At 45.3% G+C, this 21,332-nt stretch overlaps 1 protein-coding gene across 2 annotated transcripts; it reads left to right on the plus strand.

Annotated features, from left to right (window-relative positions):
- The first annotated feature begins 43 nt into the window (after positions 1 to 43).
- ranbp2 (RAN binding protein 2) lies at positions 44 to 21,167 on the plus strand. Of its 2 annotated transcripts, XM_076039709.1 has the most exons (30): positions 44 to 310; positions 1,711 to 1,778; positions 1,868 to 1,979; positions 2,615 to 2,767; positions 2,860 to 3,090; positions 3,207 to 3,349; positions 3,487 to 3,682; positions 3,925 to 4,059; positions 4,259 to 4,427; positions 4,639 to 4,820; positions 5,170 to 5,357; positions 5,613 to 5,736; positions 6,052 to 6,213; positions 6,451 to 6,588; positions 6,920 to 7,036; positions 7,138 to 7,359; positions 7,451 to 7,534; positions 7,719 to 7,857; positions 8,186 to 8,274; positions 8,383 to 12,904; positions 13,184 to 13,261; positions 14,073 to 14,252; positions 14,326 to 14,412; positions 14,812 to 14,987; positions 17,019 to 17,265; positions 17,840 to 17,932; positions 18,045 to 18,199; positions 18,286 to 18,559; positions 19,026 to 19,384; positions 20,162 to 21,167. In XM_076039709.1, the coding sequence occupies exons 1-30, from the start codon at positions 239 to 241 to the stop codon at positions 20,465 to 20,467; spliced, it is 9,201 nt and encodes a 3,066-aa protein (XP_075895824.1). In that variant the 5' UTR covers positions 44 to 238; the 3' UTR covers positions 20,468 to 21,167. The 2 variants fall into 2 exon arrangements, with proteins under 2 accessions (XP_075895824.1, XP_075895823.1); XM_076039708.1 differs by lacking the exon at positions 13,184 to 13,261 and having other exon boundaries at positions 46 to 310.
- The last annotated feature ends 165 nt before the right edge of the window (positions 21,168 to 21,332 follow it).

Below are 21,332 nucleotides of genomic sequence, written 5' to 3' on the forward strand. Positions count from 1 at the left end.
TTAGTACAGGTGGTGGTGTTAATGATTCCGTATTCTCAGCCGGCAACGCCACCCCTTCTTCAAAGCGTGTGACTTCAACGTCGACGCGTTTTTTGAACGTAGTATCGAGATACTTGTGCGCCTGCGCGAAGTCAGTTAGTTTATCCGGCTGAAGCGACTTCGCCACGAACTGCGAATAACACGCATTTCATATACAATACAATATCTTGTCACATTACATGCTTGATCTCCCTGAGCAATGCGGCGGAGTAAGACGGAAGTGGACCGTTACGTCTCCACACTACAGAGTTCTTCTCCTTCCCTCAAAGAGGTAAAGTTAGCTAGCTGCTAGCATTCTGGCTGTCACAGCAGCGTGTTAGTTAGCCGGACGGTTGCGTGGGGAGACCCCTTAGCACACCAGTTAAATGATCTGTGTTGTAGATTTTATAAGATAATATTTTATGCAGTTTCTCTTCTACGCGTACTTTCGTTTACTATACGCTGATGTCATCGAGCCAAAGCTAACTTGTTAGCGGTGATATAGCATTGGGAACACGGATTCCCGTACCGAGAAAGCGCGGGCACAAGGTGGCCCATCAAAATCCATGCCAGGCGTTTGAATCCAGAACAGCATATACGTCCGAATGAGACTCGGCGTTCGTCTAAATCAGTGTTGAGTGGGTAAACCGTACATTAGGCCCAACGTGCTTCAAAGCTTTAGCTAAATTGAGAAATAACAATCGCGGTGTTATGCCCCTACTGGTTCCCAATTGAACTGGTTTCCTTGACAAACAGTTGCAGATGTGCTGCGCCACAGTCAGCAGATTCGTCACAAATCCACAAACATACTCAACACATTACTGGCGATAAAGTCGCTGTACACATCTGCGAAAATGCAGCGGCGAATCTGAATCTGCTCTTTTTAAGTGAGCATTACGTACTAACGGAGTTTGTTTTATAGTCGCAGTGGTAGATCCTCCTTGTTTGTGAATTTGTGACGTACCTGCTGACGGCGCAGCACGTCTGCAGCTGTTCGACAAGAAAACTTGTCTATAACAGGGGTCACCAACCTTTTTGGCACTGAAAGCTACTTCATGGGCCCTGGGCCATATGAAGGGCTACCAGTTTGCTAGATTCTCCTGAAATAACAAACTCTCTGAGTTATATATTATTATTTATGATACTTATCTATGTGAAGACGCTTATCAAGGTCATGAGTTCTCAATAATTATCAAAAATGACTTAACAAGGTTGGATGAAATTGAATTTTACGGGTCTGCGGGCTACTCATGACTCATGAGGTCCTTGGGGGCTACCTGGTGCCCGCGGGTGCTAGTTGGAGACCCCTGGTCTAGAAACTAGATAGGACGATTGCCGTTTTGGGGGTGTATTTCAACTGGCTCTGTTTTTGATTGCCATGTGTGGTGACAGCTCTGTGGTTCTTGGCTTGATAATGAAATATGTAATATTATCATAAAATGTTTAGATTTGCTCATTTTTCACTTTGTGGCACTGCAGGATTTAATACGTTTGTATCTAACTGGACAGTGTTTCCCCTTGGTTGAAAATGTGTGTGTCGTGGCAGATTTTATTCATACTTTTTCTGTTTAGATCCATAATAGATAATCATGAGTCATTTCAATGTAATGAATAATGTTTATAAAGAAGAATTGGAAGTATTTAGAGTTGTTCACTTCTTTACTTTTTTGTATTTTTTTTTTTTGTGCGCAGAAACCAGTCAAGGGTTTTTTAATTGCCAAACTCTACTATGAAGCAAAGGAGTACGATCTCGCCAAAAGGTACGTAAAGACTTGTTACTAAGCAGTCCCTTATTGTTCCTTATAAAATTTCAAGTGTCCTGACAACATTTTTTTTGTGTTGTTTGTAGAAATGTATCAGACTACCTAAAAGTGCAGGAGAGAGATCCCAAAGCACACAAATTTCTTGGAAATCTCTTTGAGCGAGAGGGAGAAATCAACAAGGCAATCGGATGTTACAGGGTAAGAAATACCACTCTTTTAAAGAGAAAACTGCCTAGTTTCTTTATTAAAATAAAAGCTCTCTTTTAAGTGAAAAGAAACAGGTCAACAGACACAGAATCACTCTATTTATTTGAAATAATTGTAGGATTGGTGGTCCTGTCTACATTTCAAAGATTTACTGAGTTACTGAGAACCGCAAACAATCAGTCGACCACAAGGAAAACCCCTTGGGCTATATTATCCAACATTTTAAAACCTAAGCCACGTACAAACAGCAAACAGACTCCACAACATTGCCAGAATTAAGTCCCACCAGTTAGCTGCCTCTGCGTTTCCGTTTGAATCCCCAGGAGTATTGGTAAGTCTGCCCACCCCTCCTTGACGGCAGTCCGCTACAGAGACAGGTCATACTACAGCCTCATCCCAACCTCAGAATAAAGTTGGGGCGCTTAAAGACCCCCCAAAATGTCTCGTCTGTGTGAGCAAAAATAATTACAGAAAGAACAAAGACGCCTCCAACATGCAGTGTGTAGGAGGTTTTAAAAACAGTAGCAGAATATCACTTTTTTTGAAGTTGTTTTTGCAGATCATTTATCTGCAAGATTTTGTAGACACTGACTATGGAGTGTGTGCATCTGTTTATATGGATGTAGCGGTCAGTGGAGTTGAATGCAACCCAGAAGGAGCTGGTGCTGAAGATTGCCGAGTTACTGGTCAGTCAAGAAGAATGCCACAGCAAAGCAGAGTTTTGGGTGGAGAAAGCAGCCAAGCAGCTGCCAGGAAACCCTGCAGTCTTCGACTTAAAGGTGACGCTCGCTTTTCTTTTTTTTAATGATGTCTCTCGTGAGTAGTTGAGGACTCCACTTGACCCTGTTGGGTCGTCTGCATCTCTGTGCAGGAGCGCCTGTTAAGTCGTCAGGGGCAGCAGGGCCGGAACCAGCTGTATAACCTCCTGCAGACTGAGCTAGAGGCACGGCCAGCTGACAGTCATGTGAATGTGAAGTTGGTCCAGCTGTTCTGTCAGGATGGGAGGTTGGAGAAAGCCGTTCAGCACTGCCTCGCCGCTGAGAAAAGAGGTCTGCTTCGCCACAGTCTCGAGTGGTACAAAGTGGTGTTGGACACACTACAGGTCAGCAGCAAACACGAGCAATGCACAGTTCTGTTTGCATGTGCAAAATCAAGTCTGACAATTCTGTTTAAAGAATGTCATATGGCGTAAATTAAAATGGAGGGTTATTGTTGCAGGACTATCTCGCTCAGCCCAGTGACTCCAGTAATGAGAAGCTGCGTCGGCATTATCAGAAGGAGCTTCTGCTGGCCGACTGCAACCTGCTCAGAATCACGCTGTCGGAAAACAATGTGCAGCCCAGCCTGGATGCCCTTAGACGGTACTGTTTATTCCATCGATGAGATGTCTTGATTAAACCACACCAAGCGTACATTTTTTTGCACACTGCTTTTTGGGTTTGTTTTTTTTAAGCTTGTTTTTGTTAAAAATTGTGTTTGTGAATTTGCCTGGTTTCAGCTTTGACAGAGACATGCAGACCCTAAGCAGTATCGCTGTTCGCTACAATGATGAGCTGTTTGAGGTCTTCATGGAGATGAGAGGTCACCTTTACTTGCACTCTGCCACACTGCTGTTAAAGCTGGCTCAGGACCGCCAACAAACCTGGAGGGCCATCATCGACCCGGCTGCACTTTGCTACCTGCTGGCCTACCAGGTAATAACACTCTGGCCAGCCACCAGCCAAATACAAGCAATCTTTGTCCTATTCTTCCTAAATTTTAACAAATTAATTTTACACGTAAACTGAATTGCCATGAATGTACTCACTTTTTAGATTATAATTTTGTATTCATGTTTTGTTTTGTTTTAATATTGCTTTCATTTACACCTTTGAAAGCTATGTCTTAAAATTTGTAAAAGAAGGCAGTGTTTGACAATATTTTGTGTTATATTCAGGTTCCAAGACCAAAAGTGATGAAAAGGGAGCAGGCAGCCCCACAACTTCTGGAGCTGCTGGCCAACGACAGACAGAGTCAGGCTGGACACATGTTGAATAATCTGAGCATGGACCCGACAGCCCTCCTCAGAGAGGTCAGTGCATGCACGTGTGGAAAGGTTAAAAATCCACATGACATGAATGCAATATTGTTTTTTTATTATTCAGAAACATCAAATTACCAAAATGTTACCAGGCAGCCGTACCTGCAACAGATGCATGTTTTCTTTAGACGGGACAAACAAACAGATATTTACTTTAATTTCTGTTACTCACTCTTTGTGGTCTGTGTAGGTGGTGGAGGTGTTTGCGAACCGTTCTGGTCAGGAGTCTCTGTTCAAGATGCTCTTTGGACCGCAGGCCTCAATGGCGTCCTCCTTCATCGCCAGTGATGACATTCACTCTCTGAAAGCCCTGAAAGCCCTGAATCCAGATCCCTCTCAACTGACTAAATTGGATGCTGGTATGAAGAATTGCAAGAAAATGTGCTCCTATTTATTTATTTATTTATTTATTTATTTATTCATATATACATATATATATGTATATATATATTAAGCCTCAGGCTTATTATTACTTTAGTTAAACATAAGGGTACTTCTAAAGGTAGTTGAAAAAATAACAAGTTACTTTTTACTGTATTTTGCAAAACGTACCTGTTGGCTTATTTGCAGGCGCGATTCTGCTGCATCGTGGTGACTTGCAACACCTGAGCTGGCTCGGCCTCCAGTGGAGCCTGCAGGGCCAGCGACCCGACCTGGGGACCTGGCTGCAGCAGCTCTTCCCTCGTCTCAAGCGGGAAACTTCCAAATTGGACACCAACGCACCAGAGTCCATCTGCCTTCTGGACTTGGAGGTAGGTGGAATTGTGTGGGCTGATTCAGCCTGTCCGCATAATACAGGAAGAAGCTTTTGCACCTAATCGTCAATGGTCAGCTTGTACGTACCAACCTCAGGATCAGATTATTTAGAAGCTTAAATTGTGAACTAAAAGGAGTTTGTGTTTATATCAAGTATATGCATTTGCATCAATGTTTAATTTATCGTTCTAAGGTGCGACAGAGGGTAAATTAAAATATCATAGACAATAGACAATTTTGGCCTGGTGAGCATAAATGTATTCTAAATGTGCCTTTTCATACAGGCAGTGACAGGCTAATTCTAAGTGCCTTCTTTGAAGACTTTTTTGGAACGTCTCTATCCAGGTTTTCTTGGACGGCGTAGTGTTTTGCAGCCACTGTCAGCTCCAGGAGACAGCGAAGATCAGAAGTGAGCCGAGCCTGGAGCTCTACAAACCTCAGTGCCTGCCTCTTCCACTGCTCCGCCTCTTGGCCACTGACAGGCAGAGAGACTGGTGGGAGGCCGTCTACAGCCTCATTCACAGAGAAGCAGTGTAAGTATCAAACAGAATGCCGTAATTTTGGGGTTTGAATCCAAGACTACTTATTGCGATTACCACATTTCTCCCAAGTTTGTTTTGAAATCAAAGTGTTTTAAGATGAAGTTTATTGAGGCCTTGTTTGTGTTTGAAAATGTTCTTTTCCATTTATTTATTTTCCTCTGTCCTCATCTTTATGGAACTTCAAAAGTTACTTACATCAACATGTATATATGTATGTAATGTCTGGCTGTTGCGTGTCTCTTGCAGCCCCGGCACGTCGGCTAAATTGCGGATAATTGTGGCGCAGGGACTGAACAAGCTGAGGGCTGGAGAGAAAAATGGGCTTCAGCCAGCACTTGTCATCCACTGGGCTCAGGGTCTCAGCCAGATGGTATGCAGATGTAGACGGTCATGAAAACACAATATTTTTTAATTATCTAGCTAATCTTGAAATTGACATGTACAATTGCAGGACAGACTAAACAAGTTGTAGCTTTGACACAGTCAAATTGGCATTAGTGTGTCTGTATATTTCCGCATCACTTAAGCTAAATGTGATGATGATGTCCACACAGACAAGTGTGTAAGTTCTTACATGCTAATGTGAGGAATTATGAGTAGTTGGAAATAGTTTTAAGGAGGGATATCAAAGCTGCATTTATAGTTCACAGATCTGTTGTGTGTGTGTGTGTTTTTCAAACCTCAGAGTGGTGACATGAACTCCTACTATGACCAGAGGGAGTACATCGGCCGCAGTCTTCACTACTGGAAATTTGTCCAGCCACTGTTAGACAAGATTAAAGACGGACGCAACATACCGGAACCCCTGGATCCTCTCTTCATACACTTTCCCTCCAAATGTATTCAGGTACATTTTCTTGCCTATTATGACACAAATTTTCTGATATTAGTTTTGTTGTCCTTAGTCAGTTACACTTCTTTACAGTAGATAGATAGATGGATGGATGGATGGATGAATACTTTATTAATCTCCAAGAGAAATTTGCATGTACCGTTGTCCTGCAACTGTACATGCAAATTTTCTTTAATTCAAGTATTTTCCAAAAGTCATGAGATGCCTGTGTCTTTCTGTATCACGTCACAGGTTTCATCTGTGAAGGGTTTTGAAGAGGAAGCCAAGTTAGCGTTTGCTGCTTACCTTGACATTGAACACAAGACAGAGGAGGCCATCACTACTTTGGAATCCATCAATAACATGTCAGCCGTCTGGCATTTGGCCAAGGTAAATCAAATGCTTTTACCAATATCATCATTAATCTCTATTTGTCCTTCACTATTAGTTATATTTCTAATTTCTTTTTCTTGATCTATATTCACAGTCAGAGACATTGTCATTCATTTTTATCAAACATCTTTTTTTGAATTTGAGTCATTGTGAAATAATATAACTAGTTTGTGCGTATTCCCCTTAACGATGCAAAATAACTGAAAAATACCGCAAATGTATCTTAGAGGCAGGATTTAGGACTACGGATGACATTTAATCAATGACACTGATTCTGGAATATTTATATTGATGATCTCTGCTTACACGTTGACTTGTTTCCTGACAGATCTACCAGAGGCTCTCAGAAGAAGCCAGTGATGGAGTCCAGTGCATTGCTTACCTGAAAAAGTATAGGACATGTTTGTCAAAGATCTTTGACGCTAATGCAGATGACATTGAAATGGTAAAATTACATTTTTGTAGCCAGAAACTATACATTCACCTTTATGTATTTATTAGACCGTGTCTTTTGCGTTGTAATAATTCTTTGCAATTGTGCACCAGCTGCCTGTTTCCGTTGAAGAAATTGTGCATCTCCTGAACGATGTGAACCAGCAGCTGGATGAGAATGACAACGCAGCTGATGAAGAGGATGAGAAGGAAAAGGAGGCCCAAAAAGGACCCGTCCACTCCAGCCCTGCTCAACCCGCTGAAGCCTCTGCCATGATCTCGCACATTAGGTTCTCTCCAAATAAAAGCATTGTCTCTCCGACCAAAAGACATATGGTGGGTTAGGGAGTGTCACCTTCATAGCTTCAAATAATGTTGTCTTGTTTAGTTTTTTTTAATTATTATTAAAACTGTTTTTTGTTTTCAGTTTTCTCCCAAGACGCCGCCTAATTGGGTGGAGGATCAGAACAGTATAATCCAAAAGCTGTGTCAGCAAGTTGAAGCACTTACGGTAAATGAATGAAAAAAATGTACATAAAATGTGTCTGCCTACCTACTTGGTCTGTGTGTTTGTGTTACATGTTGTATGTGGAGATGTTTAAACATTTTAGCCGCATAATTGTGTCATCACAGGTTTTAATACACTTGGTAAATGTCAAGTTGAGTCACTTCTCACAGTGTTCTTTTGGTTGCAGAATGAGATTCACGATTTAAAACTGAACTCTTCAAGGAATGCAGGCTCTCCTCACAAAATGTATGGGGAGAGTTATGGGGCTGAGGGCCTTCAGGATTCTTTCACTCCTGTACAGTCTTACCATGGGGCCCCTCTCACAGGTCAGTCCTCTACATCAATTCATCTGTCTTCTTTTTTTCCTTTAAATGTTTAATGAGTTTGATTTAGCACATACATTTCCAGGAACAAGAACGATACAATCAAGTTTTAATGTTAACCTCTATGAAAGTGTCCATGGACACAGCTCACGGTTGAAAAAGTGGAAAAAAACTAAAGTGATGTGGCAGGAAGTTTCTCAACATGAGAAGATTGATTGTTTGATTGATGAAAAAAAAACAGTGGTGTATATCCAATTTATATGTTGTGATTTAAGGTTTGTGCAATTAGTTTGAGTTTAACAATTTATGTTCTATTTTATTACTCCTCCAGTTGCCACTACTGGCCCCTCTTTTTACTACAACCAGCCTCCAGCTTCTCAGTATCTGCTCCGTACTGCACAAAATGTAACCCCCACTAAGGTAATTATGACATTCTTAAAAAAAAAAAATCTGATCATAGAAATACATTTTATAGTGTAGTAACGTATTGAGTGACACGTTATCCTTTTTTTATAATTGTATTCACAGGGACCAATGTGCGGCATGAGCCGTATGCCTCCCCAACAGCATATATATGCCTACCAGCAACCCACTCATACACCTCCATCGCAAGCAGCCCCACCCTGTATTTACCCTCCACAAGAACCAGGCTATGGTGGCCCGATTCGCTTTGAATCACCAGCCACAAGTCTTCTTTCTCCATATAGTGAGGAGTATTACAACCAAAGTGTCCCCCAGCAGCCCACTAACCCTCCTTTGCCTGAGCCTGGCTACTTTACCAAGCCTGCTGTGGTCCCTGTTCAGCCCCCCAAAAGCGTTGAAGGAAAGTCGGTGGACTTTGGTAAACTCTCCTTCAGCCAGCAGGCACCCGCTGAAGTTCCGAAAGTACCAAGTTTTGGAGCAGGGCCTATTTCCCAGTCAACTCCGTCAATGGCTTTCAAATTCAACTCCAACTTTAAATCCAACGATGGCGATTTTACATTTTCAGCTTCCCAGGGAAGGAGCAGTGACATTCTGCTAGATCTTCTTACATCCGACAACTCCTCTAAAATGGATACAGTTCAAGAAAAGCCACCAGCCAAGGAACAGCCCCCAAAACCAGCAGGCATTTTTACCTTTGGCAATAAAACTGTTGCCGGCTTTTCTTTTGTTGATTCTGGTCAAAACACCGGTAGTGGGTCTGTGTTCGAAAAGGCAGAGCATCCATTTGCATTTAGGGATATGGGCATTCATAAATCTCCCGCTGGAGATGAGAAGGAGCGAGAGAGTGACAGCGAGAGCACACATATTGAGGACGATGATGATGGCCCTCACTTCGAACCCATTGTACAACTACCTGATAAAATAGATATAAAAACTGGTGAGGAGGAAGAGGAAGAGATGTTCTGCAACAGAGCAAAGCTATATCGTTTTGACACAGAGAGCAAAGAGTGGAAGGAGAGGGGCATTGGCAATGTTAAAATCTTAAAGCACATCACAAAAGGAAAGGTGCGTCTTCTCATGAGAAGGGAGCAGGTGCTGAAGATCTGTGCAAACCACTACATCACTGCAGATATGCTTATTAAATCCAATGCAGGTTCTGACAAGTCGTGGGTGTGGAATGCCATTGATTATGCCGATGAAGAACCCAAACCTGAACAGCTGGCCATCCGTTTTAAAACCATGGATGAGGCATCAGCTTTTAAAGCAAAGTTTGAAGAGGCCCAGAAAGTTGTACCCCAACCACCAGAAGAGGCGCCTGAAAAACCCGTAGAGCCGGAAAAGACAGAAGAAATAGTCAAGGCTCCCAAATCACTTGCAGCCATCTTCGGTCTTAAAGAGGGGGAATGGAATTGCTCCTTATGCTGCGTAAGAAATAAGTCCACAGATAAAAACTGTGTTGCCTGTCAAACTGTCAATCCCAATTCTTCATCCAAAGCAGAAACCCAAGGTCCTGCTGAAGTTAAAGCAGGTCCTTTCTCTTTTAAATTTGGGGTTGATTCATCTTCATCCAAGCCAAGCAGCTCTGCCTCTACTTTTGCTGGATTTAGTGGTTTTGGAGCTCCCACTTTCACATTTGGAACGAGTGCCTCAGAATCTGCTGAGACAAAAACCAGCACATTAGGTTCTGACTTTATGGCTCAGTTTGGCAAAAAGCCAGGGCAGTGGGTATGTGACAAATGTTCGAAGAGCAATGAACCCTCTGACGAGAGTTGCGTTTCCTGCAAATCCCCTAAAGCTTCACTCAAAACAATTTCAACAGCCCCAGCTGCTGCTCCTGCTGTTACTGCAGCGCCTGCGGTACAGCCACCTCAACCTACTACTGGATTCGGCGCACAGTTTAACATGAAACCCGGGCAATGGGATGGTGATGTATGTGTAGTAAGAAACGAGGCTTCTTCTGCCAAATGTGTTGCATACGCATCCCCAAATCCTGCTGCTAAATCAACACAGGCAGCCCCAGTGCCGTCAAAACCACCAGCTGTGTCAGGGTTTGGGGCAGAGTTTTCTAAAGATGATGGGATGTGGGACTGCAATGCATGCCTGGTCAGAAATTACTCATCGGCTACAAAGTGCATCGCCTGTGCCACTCCTCAACCTTTGGAAACCAAGTTTGCCAAGAAGGGTGGAGATTGGGATTGTGATTGTTGTCTGGTGAGAAACAGTGCCTCCTCAAATAAATGTGTGGCCTGTCAGACACCAAATCCCAATGCTAAGAACTCGGCCAGCACAACCAGCAAAGCCAGCACAGTCAGCAGTACTCCTAGCTTCTCCTTTGGCATCAAGGATTCATCTAGCCAGTCACAGACTGGCTACATATTTCCTGACACGAGTAAAACTTTTGATCAAAGCAAAAGTTCAGCTGCGTCTTTCAAATTTGAGTCTCCTCAGTCTGGGCCCAGTACCACTTCTGGGCCCAGTACCACGGGTTCTGCAGGCTTCGTCTTTTCAATGCCCATTCCACATGGCGGCTTTAAATTTGGAACTATGGAATCTGTGAAGGAAGCTCCCTCATCTGAAGTTCAACCAGCTTCTATAGGCAGCTCACTGAAAAACAGTGATGACAAAGACGAGGGTAAAGAAAACGTGCCAACCGCTGCTCTGGTCCAATCTGGGCAAGAGCAAAATCCATTAATAAATGGTGGATCTAGTGGAATGAGCTTTGCAGACCTTGCAAAATCTGCTGGAGATTTTCACTTTGGTCGGACAGACCCTAATTTTAAAGGTTTCTCTGGGACTGATGAGCTGCTGTTCTCCACCCCCACAAAGACTGACCCTTCTGATGAGGTGGATGACGACGGCACGTACAAAACCGAAGAGCACGACGACATCCAGTTTGAACCAGTTGTCCAGATGCCGGACAAGGTGGAACTGATGACTGGGGAGGAGGATGAGCAGGTTCTCTATTCGCAGCGTGTCAAGCTGTTTAGATTTGATTCCAACATGAGTCAGTGGAAAGAGCGAGGTGTGGGAATTCTGAAGTTCTTGAAGAACAACAGCAATGGCAAGCTCAGGGTGCTGATGAGACGTGAACAGGTTCTGAAAGTGTGCGCCAACCACTGGATCACCACCACTATGAATCTGAAGCCTTTGGCAGGCTCGGATAAAGCGTGGATTTGGATGGCCAACGACTTCTCTGACGGAGACACGCAACTGCAACAGTTGGCCGCCAAGTTCAAAACTGTAGAGCTCGCCGCCGAGTTTAAGGAGAAGTTTGAAGAATGTCAGAGACTTCTCTTGGACATCCCTCTGCAAACTCCACACAAGCTCATGGACTCGGGCAGAACGGCCCACCTCATTCGGAAAGCAGAGGAAATGAAATCAGGCCTGAAGGACCTCAAATCCTTCTTGACCGACGACAAAGCAAAAGTCAAAGACGACAATGACGAGCAAGGTGAGCTCACAGCCAGCAATGTGACGAGTCTCGCCATCAAATCTCACGGCGACACCGCCGGACCCACGTTAGAGTGGGATAACTACGATCTGAGAGAAGAGGCCTTGGATGACACGGCTGACTCGTCCGTCTACGTCTCCCCGATTGCCACTAGCTCGCTTCGAAAGAACCTCTTCCGCTTTGGTGAATCCACAGCTGGATTCAGCTTTAGCTTCCAGCCTGGCATCAGCCCCTCAAAGTCTCCTGCTAAGCTCAACCAGAGCAGAGCCTCAGTGGGCACTGATGACGAGCAGGATGTCACCCAGGACGAAGAGCGGGACGGCCAGTACTTTGAGCCCGTGATCCCCTTGCCTGATCTGGTGGATGTCTCGACGGGGGAGGAGAACGAGCAGGTGGTCTTCAGCCACAGGGCAAAACTCTATCGCTACGACAAGGAGTTGTCGCAGTGGAAGGAACGGGGCATTGGAGACATCAAGATCTTGCAAAACTATGACACCAAACGGGTCAGACTCATCATGAGGAGAGACCAGGTGCTCAAGATCTGCGCCAACCACTGGATCACGTCGACCATGAAGCTGGAGCCCATGAAGGGTGCGGAGAAGGCCTGGGTTTGGAGTGCCTTTGACTTTGCCGAGGCAGGCGCTGGGAACAACGTTGAGCAGCTGGCTGTGAGGTTCAAGCTGCAGGAAACGGCAAACGCGTTCAAACAAGCCTTCGACGAGGCCAAGGTCACCCAAGAAAACAAGGAACTGATGGCTCCCGTCGCTCCGGTGACACCAAAGGGCGCGGCGGCGGGAAAAGACATTGCCGCCCCCGTCACCCCCACCGCCACGGCGTGCTTTCCCGCCGCCGTCACTCCCACTGCCACGGTGCCTGCAAAGCCTTCTCCGACTCTGTGTGGGAAGTCAGCCATCGCAGTTCTGGAGGAGACCACGAAAGAACGTACCGAGCTTCCGCCAAGCAGCGAGCCACCTGCAGAACGACCTCAGAGTCCCGTCAATCCCTCAAAGGCTGTGGTGTCACCACCGAAGTTTGTTTTTGGGGCTCACAGCCTCCAGAAGATTTTTGGCTCTCCGGTATCGCAGCCCGACACTGAGTCCTCTTCTCCCGGTGTGAAAGCCAAAGACTCCGGAGTTCCATCGACGGGAATTCCTGCGTTCAAAATCCCAGAGAAAGGTAAAGGTTTTATTGACTGAATTGATTGAAGTTTTTCTTGTCAGATTTGAAGTGTTTCATCTGCATTTCACTGCTCTGACGTCACCTTTGTTGGTCTAACCGCGCCCCTTGTCGAAATATTTTAGGATTCTCCCATCATCTACAGACTTTGCAACCACTGCACATTCTGAGATGACACTTTGTTACCCCACAGAGCAGAATAAAAGCCTTGTTTTCTGATTATCGTATAAGGCTTACTGTTAGTTTCTCTTCACCGCAAAAAAACTCATTATTCTTCAGGGCTGGATTTTAGGCTTTTCAAAGATAACCCAATGGCTTTTTGGACCAGCACGTCAACCGCCCAATTTGATCCCCCAGGTACTCTAATCAACGCAGTGTGTTCTTAACACTTGTCAGCTATCACCTGGCTGGCCTTCTCTACTAGACGAAATAACCCTGGATGCACGGAGTGGGAAAAAAAACAAACAAAATGTTTTGAGCTGTATTGTGTTGCATGTCCAGTGTGTGGAGATGCGGTTTTGTCGCACTAAAGAGTTTGAGACATTGTAACAAAACATAAAGTAGGGCCTATGTCTTCATTTCGAGTGCCACAAAGGAAGAACATGTCCAAAATGTGATATTGAGAAAATATAGCACACAATTTATATATTTAAAAAACATATATTTGGAAAACAGTAATATTGAAGTGCTTAGTTTTTCTACTCTGCTACACACCAAATTCTTTAACGGGAACATATTACAGGCCAGTTCAGAAATGTAGAAGACTTGGCGTGCCTCCCCTCAGTGAACTTCCCAGATGTCACAAAAGCCATTTTTAGTGCAAGATGAGTAGCAACAGCGTGGAATGCTCTTTCCTTAATAGTCTGTTAGAGTTAAAGCTGTTTGTTGAACTGCAGGAATGGATGCAAACATTTTTTGAACAGATTTGCAGATACTGAAATGTGTCATTGATTAAAATTTGTCTCAGACATTTGCAAGTCAAACGCATGCTACTTATTTTTGCTGTGCATGACTTTTTTTCTTTTTTCTTTTTTTTTTTGTCTGTGTGTGGCGCTAACACTTGTGTCCGTCGACCCACGATAGCAGCCACATTTCCAGTTTGTTTAACTCCAATTTTGGGGTTTTCCCAGTCTGACTTTGTGCTGGTCTTCCAATGTGTCTGTCACAGAACCACCTCAGACCGGAGAAGACGGCGCCACCTTTCTGGATGATGACTCTGAGGTGGAGGTTGTGTATGTCAGAGAGGCGACTGCTGAACAGGTAGATCTGGCCAGGAAACTCCTGCTGCCTCCCACGTTCTTCTGCTACCAGAATGAACCAGACTACACCGGCGACGATCAAACTGACGGTGAGTAGCAAAGGTGTGTTTGTTTCTTTAACTCGGTGAAAAGGAATGTGACAAGTTCTCTTTTACCCTGCAGATGAGGACTATGAGTCAGCAGTAAGAGCTCTAAATGGAAAGCTCTACCCTGATGTTCCCTGGAGAAAGACTGCTGGTCGTGGTGGTGGTATGTGGCTGCTTGTCTCACACACATGCAGACTGTTTACATGGTCTCAGTTTTCTATGCTGCTGGGTTTAAATCCCAAAGGAGCTAGTCAAATTTGTCATCTTTAATGCCGTGTGTGTCGGTGTCTCGTCTCATGAGTTTGTTTTGATCTGCTTGCTCGTGTGTCTAGTGTACGACGCCTTAAATGGTCAAGTACGATGTACCAAAAAAAAAAGTAATTTGTGAATCAATTCATAATTGGCAATGTCATAATCATGATTAATCGAAGCATCAATTTTTACCACCATTAGTTCCTAGCCCAGGTAGCTGAAGGAAAGTGATTTGCGCGCACTTTTAACGACGTGCCCGACATTTGCTTTTAAATGTAATCCTGTCGCTCTTTGGATCTCTGCCATTCAGAACCAGACTGCCAAGTCGTGTGGGAGAAGAAGCCGACGCCTGAGGAGGAGGAAAAGGCCAAGAGCCTCCAGCTTCCTCCCACCTTCTTCTGCGGCCAGGGCGCCACTGACAGCGACACGGACCACGACAAGCCAGAAGACTTTGAGACAGAAATGTGCCAAGCGCAACAAGAGCTGGTAAATTACGTCATGCACTTAGCAATAGTAATGTCAGGGTTCTCGGTTGGTCTGTGATCTGGGGAGTTCCCTGTTGTCCACTTTAGTCTTTAGGCGAGTTTCCTGTTGTCTTTCTTTAGTCGTTGTCCACTTTAGTCTCTTCTTTAGTCTTTATCTCAGAATCTTCTTCAGGCTACTAAAGGACCCAAACACGTCATCTCTTTGTCAGAGCTTCGCCCCATGTGCGGATTCCCGCGTGACTCCTTGATTACAGTGTTCAATTACTACTGTAGTTGTTGCCTTGCTCCTTTGTAAGTAAACTCTTTAAGTACCTTTCGAGCCTCCTGTGTCCGCTTTTGGGTTGCAACTCGGGTCCCCACGTGACAGTAAGTTCTGACCCTGGATATCGACCCAGTGGACACAAAGTCCCTGCAGCATGCTGTTAACATCCAGGGCTTGCTGCTAGGGCAGCACGAGCAACTCCTCACGGAAGTCATGGACTCAATCCAAGCATTGACTTCCAGCGTTCATCAACTGACAGTCCAGGGGAGAGCCAGCGCTGCAGCCACGTCATCCAGGCAACCAGCTTTGTCAGCGCCAGCTCCGGCCCCAACCCGTGTACCATGGATCCCACCGCCTGAACATTATTCTGGGGAGGTGGGGGCGTGCAGCAGGTTCCTACTGCAATGCTCCCTTTTTTTTGATCAACAACCCAGCTCGTATTCAACCGATAGAGCTAGGCTAGCGTATGTGGTGAATCTCCTCAGAGGCAAGGCGGGAGAATGGGCCTGTTCGCTCTGGGAAGCGAGCACAGCTTGCCTTGATTCTTTTGAGTCCTTTTCTGCCGAGATGCGGAGGGTTTTCGACCAGCCCTTCCAAGACCAAGCCGCTGCTCACAGACTATGGACATTAAAGCAGGGTTCCATGGCAGTCGCCCAGTTCTCCGTAGACTTTCGGATCCTGGCTGCAAGGAGGCGGGTGCAACAAAATCGATTTGAAGTCGGCGTTCCTGAAGGGGCTTACGGAGGAGATGAAAGATCAGTTGTCAACCCGCGATGAACCTGATTCGTTGGAATCTCTGATCAGTCTCTCCATCAGAATAGACAATCGCCTACGGGAGAGACGCCGAAACTGCCAGGTTGTTGCCACCTCCCCTCCACGGAACAAGTTCCAACACACGGGCCCAACGCCTCCTGTCCCCATCTCCGGTGCTCTTTCTGCGGTTGCGGAGGAACCCATGCAGTTGGGCCGGACCCGACTAACACCGGAGGAACGCAACCGGAGAATGTCTCAAAGACTTTGCCTCTACTGTGCTAAGTCTGGACATTGCATTTCCCAGTGCCCACTCTGTTCTAAAACTCTGTTTCCAAACCACACCTTCCGCCCCAATTCAGGTTAGCGAAACCACTTCCTCCTCCAAAACGCCACCTCACATCTGCCTTCCAGCCTCTGTTTCCAGCTCTTCCAGTTCCACCCAACTCCAGGTCCTGGTAGATTCTGGGGCAGACAACAATTTTACTGATAAGGATTAGCTGTTAGACAGGGCGAGGCCCGTAAGCGCCATTGACAGTAGCTCCCTTGAAACTGAAAAGTGTGAGTTCGGCATCTCCTCTGTTCGCTTTTTAGGCTACGTTCTTGGTGAGGGGCAACTTAGACCTGATCCGGCTAAGATTGAGGCCGTGACAAACTGGCCAAAGCCTGCAACCAGGAAGCAGCTGCAGCAGTTTCTGGGATTTGCTAACTTCTACAGGCGATTTATCCAGGATTACAGCAATGTTGCGGTCCAATTTACCTCCACGGCTAGGCTCTTCCAGTGGACTCTCGAAGCTGAGCAAGCATTTGATAAGTTGAAAGACGTTTTCCTCTGCCAACCTGCAGTTCTTTGTGGAAGTTGATGCCTCTAACACAGGGATTGGAGCTGTCCTCTCCCAGAGGAGCCCAGAGGACCACAAGGTTCATCCTTGTGCATTCTTTTCCAGGAAGCAAGATGTAAGAAAGATGTATTTTTTTAGAGCAGTATATTGATTGAAGTGTTTTTCCCTGGACACACAGCTGAGCCAAGATTCAAAGGCCTCCAGGAGTGGACCCAAAGAGGATTCGACTGTGAGCCCGTCCACCAGCAGCTCAGAGGCTGCAGGAAGCTCCTCGAAACTGGAGGAGCAGACCTCAGAGGAGCCGGCTCAGATTCAGAAAGAAGCTCCCAGCAGCACCTGTCCCATCGACCTGTCGACGAAGAAGAGCTCAGAGCCCGACTCCAGTCCTGCAGCTGCTGCCTCGGCTCCAATGAAAATCAGCCAAGGTACACATGCTTCATTCACATCATATCACTTTCAGGTTTTCTAGTCATTGAGTAACCAGTGATTAGGTTGCGTCACATCATTGCTCCACTAATGAGACACAACAGTGAGCTCTCCTTCAGAGACCTGAAGCTGAAATTTGTGTCACTAGCTGCGTTTCCATGATCCCTAGAATTGCGCAAAAACCTCCATATCGCAATAAAGCACTGATTATGGAAACACCTGAACTGGGAAAAACCTCTCAAATATGGCTAAAGGGTTTTGGCTCTCTTGAGGTGTATCCATATAGAGGAATATCGCAAGTGTCATGGAAACACTTTTTTTTGCATTTACACGTCAACGGACAAGACGTACGGGGTCACATGACCAGGTCACGGAATTTTTTTTTTACAAGAAATCAAAGAGAAAAATGTAACAACCATTCTTGAAAGCGAACAACATTGAAATGCAGATTTATCATCCTCCTCAAAGTGGGGTCTCGCGGAGCTCATGCGCTTAACACCATTCAATGGAAACACCTGCAAATGGCAATTGTACTTTGTCGTCGTGTAATGATGACTTCTTTTCACATGACAGACATGTCCAGCATAGGGTTCGGCTCAGCGGCGGGAGGCTTCTCTTTTGCTGACTTGGCTCAAAAATCAGAGGGATTTGCTTTTGGATCTCAAGGTTTGCATCCATGTCGACATTTTTATTGGAACATTATCATATTATGTTGCATGTGTTGTTTACATGCTTTGGGTTTCTCTCTCACTCTCTCTCCCTCTCTCTCTATTTGAAGACTCCAGCTTCACGTGGGCAAACGCTGGGGCAACCGTGTTTGGGGCCGGTGTCGCCCCGGCGACAAAAACCAAAAGCAACGAGGAGGCCGGTGATGACGAAGAGGCTACTGATAACGTGGACATCCACTTTGAGCCCATCGTGTCCCTCCCAGAGGTACCTTTCAAAAAATAAACCAATGAATATCTAGTGATTGCTGAACATGCCTCATCCATGTGCTCGTCCACTCGCTCCCCTCTCAGGTGCAGACGAAATCCGGGGAGGAGGACGAGGAGATCTTGTTCAAGGAGCGCACAAAGCTGTTCCGCTGGGACCGCGAGATCAGCCAGTGGAAGGAGCGCGGCATCGGCGACATCAAGATCCTCTTCCATCCCACCAAGCACTTCTACCGCATCCTGATGAGACGCGAGCAGGTGTTCAGGGTGTGTGCCAATCACACCATCACGCAGTCGATGGAGCTCAAGCCCATGAACACCTCCACCAACGCGCTGATCTGGACGGCCACTGACTACACAGGTAAGGGACTGTTCAAACAGTGGTTTCCCTGACGGTGCCGTCTGTATAATTGCGTCTTCGCATGGTTGAAGGTTCTTAAACAGCGGCAGCAAATTTGCAAAGCAATTAATTTACTTTCTTGAAAAAACCTCTTGAAGTCAATGCAACCTTTCACACCGGCAGTGAATTTCGTGAAGCGAAAAAGCGGCTGTTATTTTTCCGCTCTTGTGTCGAATTTTGCGGAGGTGTAAAGGCAAACGGCTGGACTTCCTGACCAATCCAAATGTTGCTGGCATGTCGGTGACACGTTGACCTCACCTCAGACACGTAGCTAGCCGCTGTTCCGGATCAATCAGCTCTCGGTCATTTGTTCTCTCCCTCTGGAGCCAGTTGACAGAGCAGTCCTTCAAATTGTCCGACGGACATTCTGAAGTACTGCCGAAATGTCACTGGGTAAAATTTGAGTGTGTTGTCTTTGCATCCCCAGACGGCGAAGGTGCCGTGGAGCAGCTCGCCGCCAAGTTCAAAACCAGCGAGATAGCCGAGTCTTTCAGGAAGACGTTCAACGAGTGTCAGAGCCGCATGGCCCAGAGGGGCGGCGGCGACGCCTCTGGCGTCACCTCGCCGCAGATGTCCCGAATTCAGGAGCATTCCAGAGACAGCAACCCGCGGGTGTTCCTCACGGTGGCTGCCGACGGAGAGACGCTGGGCAACATCACCATAGAGCTCTTCTCGCACATCGTCCCCAAGACGGCTGCAAACTTCAAGGCTCTCTGCACCGGGGAGAAAGGTTTCGGATTTCGGGACTCCATTTTTCACAGGGTGGTACCCAACTTCGTGTGCCAGGTGAGGACTTCCCCACTATTACACCAGCAGTCAAAAGTTTAGGCACACCCGATGAATTGAATGCCTTTTCTTTTATTCTCATGACTTTTGACATTGCAGTTTCTCACTGAAGGCATCAAAACTACGTATGAACACACAATGGAATTATGTAGGAAACGAAAGTGTAAAATAACTGAAACTTCAGAATAGCCACCTTTCATAAAAAGTATATTCAGAGTTATTGTATAACATGTTTTTCTTTGCTGCATAATTACATATATCTTGCTCATATATTTGATGTCTTCAGTATCTATCTGCAGTGTAGAAAGTTGTAAAGATAAAAAAAAAAAAGAAAAATTGCATGAGAAGGTGCGTGCGTCCAAGCTTTTGCCTGTTAGTGTGTGTGAACATTAACAGTTCTTTTCTTTGTTCAACAAGTTTAGGTCTGATTTGATTGTTATATTTCCAGGAGTATTCAGTGGCATTAAAGTTCTGATTTTATTGTCGTCAAAATTGACTTCCTCGCCAATGACTACAACTTTAATGTCTTCAAATACTTGATGCAGTTTGTGTGTGTTCTGCTGGTGAAGTGGTTTTGTATTTAGAGAGATTTTTCCCAAATTCTTTTAAACTTTACATTAAAAGCAATTGACAGCTTTATAAAGTTAAAATGGTTGGATGATCCCATCAGTGTTCGCAGCGTACAGTCGTGTATTAGCATTAGGATGAAGTTACACTATAGCAATTTTTTTCTCCAATATGGTGATCATAATTCAAACATTTTAACCGGTCTTTCAGGGCGGCGATATCACCAACAACGATGGAACGGGAGGCAAGTCCATCTACGGCAACCAGTTTGAAGACGAGAACTTTGACGTGAAGCACACAGGCCCCGGAATCCTGTCGATGGCCAATAGGGGGCGGGACACGAACACCTCGCAGTTCTTCATCACCCTGAAGAAGGCGGAGCACCTCGACTTCAAGCACGTGGTTTTCGGGCGGGTCCAGGAGGGCATGGATGTGGTGCAGCAGATGGAAGCACTGGGCACAAAGGGAGGCCAACCTGTGAAGAAGCTCGTCATCACAGACTGTGGACGGCATTAGCCTCGCAAAGGTTCCTCAGATGATTTGCGCTTGCTTTGTTTAGGCTACAGAGTCAAAGACTTTGAATCAAGATTTGCTACTCATCCGCCCCCCCCCAGAAGAAATTATTTCTCCTCATCATCATGAAGCTCCATGCCAGAAAATTGGTCATGGGAAGAGTTTGTGAGGAAGCAAATGCGGAATGTCTGTTGTCCTTGTTCATCATTGTTATCACTGGACCATCCATCTGGACCATCTGTTTATTTTGTTTATACAATTGTTCATGGATTGTTTTTAGTCTCTATTTTTTATATATATAGTTTGGTTTGCATGTGTTCTATATGACTGCTCCGTCACGCATCATGACCTCGACTTACGAATTATAGATGAACAAGTCTTAACTAAACTGTAGTTGAAAAGTAAGGCTCTTCATCGAGTGCATCCGGTGTTCGCTGGACCTTCTGGATCTCTGTCTTTGCTTTTCTCCCCAGTTTGTGTACCATAGGACTTCACCATTTCTTTTTTGTTTGTGTTGGTTGATTCCTCAATGTGCTGTTGTTTTTTTATTCTCTTTATATGGCTATTTGTATGTGTGTGTGTTGGGGGGAGGGGAATTGCAGATAATATTTCTGTTTTGGATTTTCAAAGATAATCATCTATGGATTTTTTTGTGTGGCACAAGAAAAAATTCCCAATAAGAAATAAAGTATCTTTACAAATATGTGTTTTTAAATTCCTATTTTTGACCGACTATTGAAGGACTAATAGTCTTTTTGTCTTCCGTACTTAAATACCCTAGTGATTATTCATTGAGGGACGTTGAGTTATGACTAAATTCATTGTTTTCAAGCACTTCAGCCTGAAATGTTTTAGCTAACTGCCCAGA

Source organism: Nelusetta ayraudi, unplaced genomic scaffold (genome assembly GCF_046127955.1).
Source record: "Nelusetta ayraudi isolate G7.1 ecotype Tasmania unplaced genomic scaffold, CSIRO-AGI_Nayr_v1 ptg000060l, whole genome shotgun sequence".
In the NCBI taxonomy this organism is placed as follows: Eukaryota; Metazoa; Chordata; class Actinopteri; order Tetraodontiformes; family Monacanthidae; genus Nelusetta; species Nelusetta ayraudi.

Coding starts and splice junctions, on each gene's coding strand:
- ranbp2 (XM_076039709.1), top strand. CDS start 239: ATGCGGCGGAGTAAGACGGAAGTGGACCGTTACGTCTCCACACTACAG. Junction 14,253..14,325: donor CGGCGACGATCAAACTGACG/GTGAGTAGCAAA, acceptor TTTACCCTGCAG/ATGAGGACTATGAGTCAGCA. Junction 14,413..14,811: donor GACTGCTGGTCGTGGTGGTG/GTATGTGGCTGC, acceptor TCTGCCATTCAG/AACCAGACTGCCAAGTCGTG.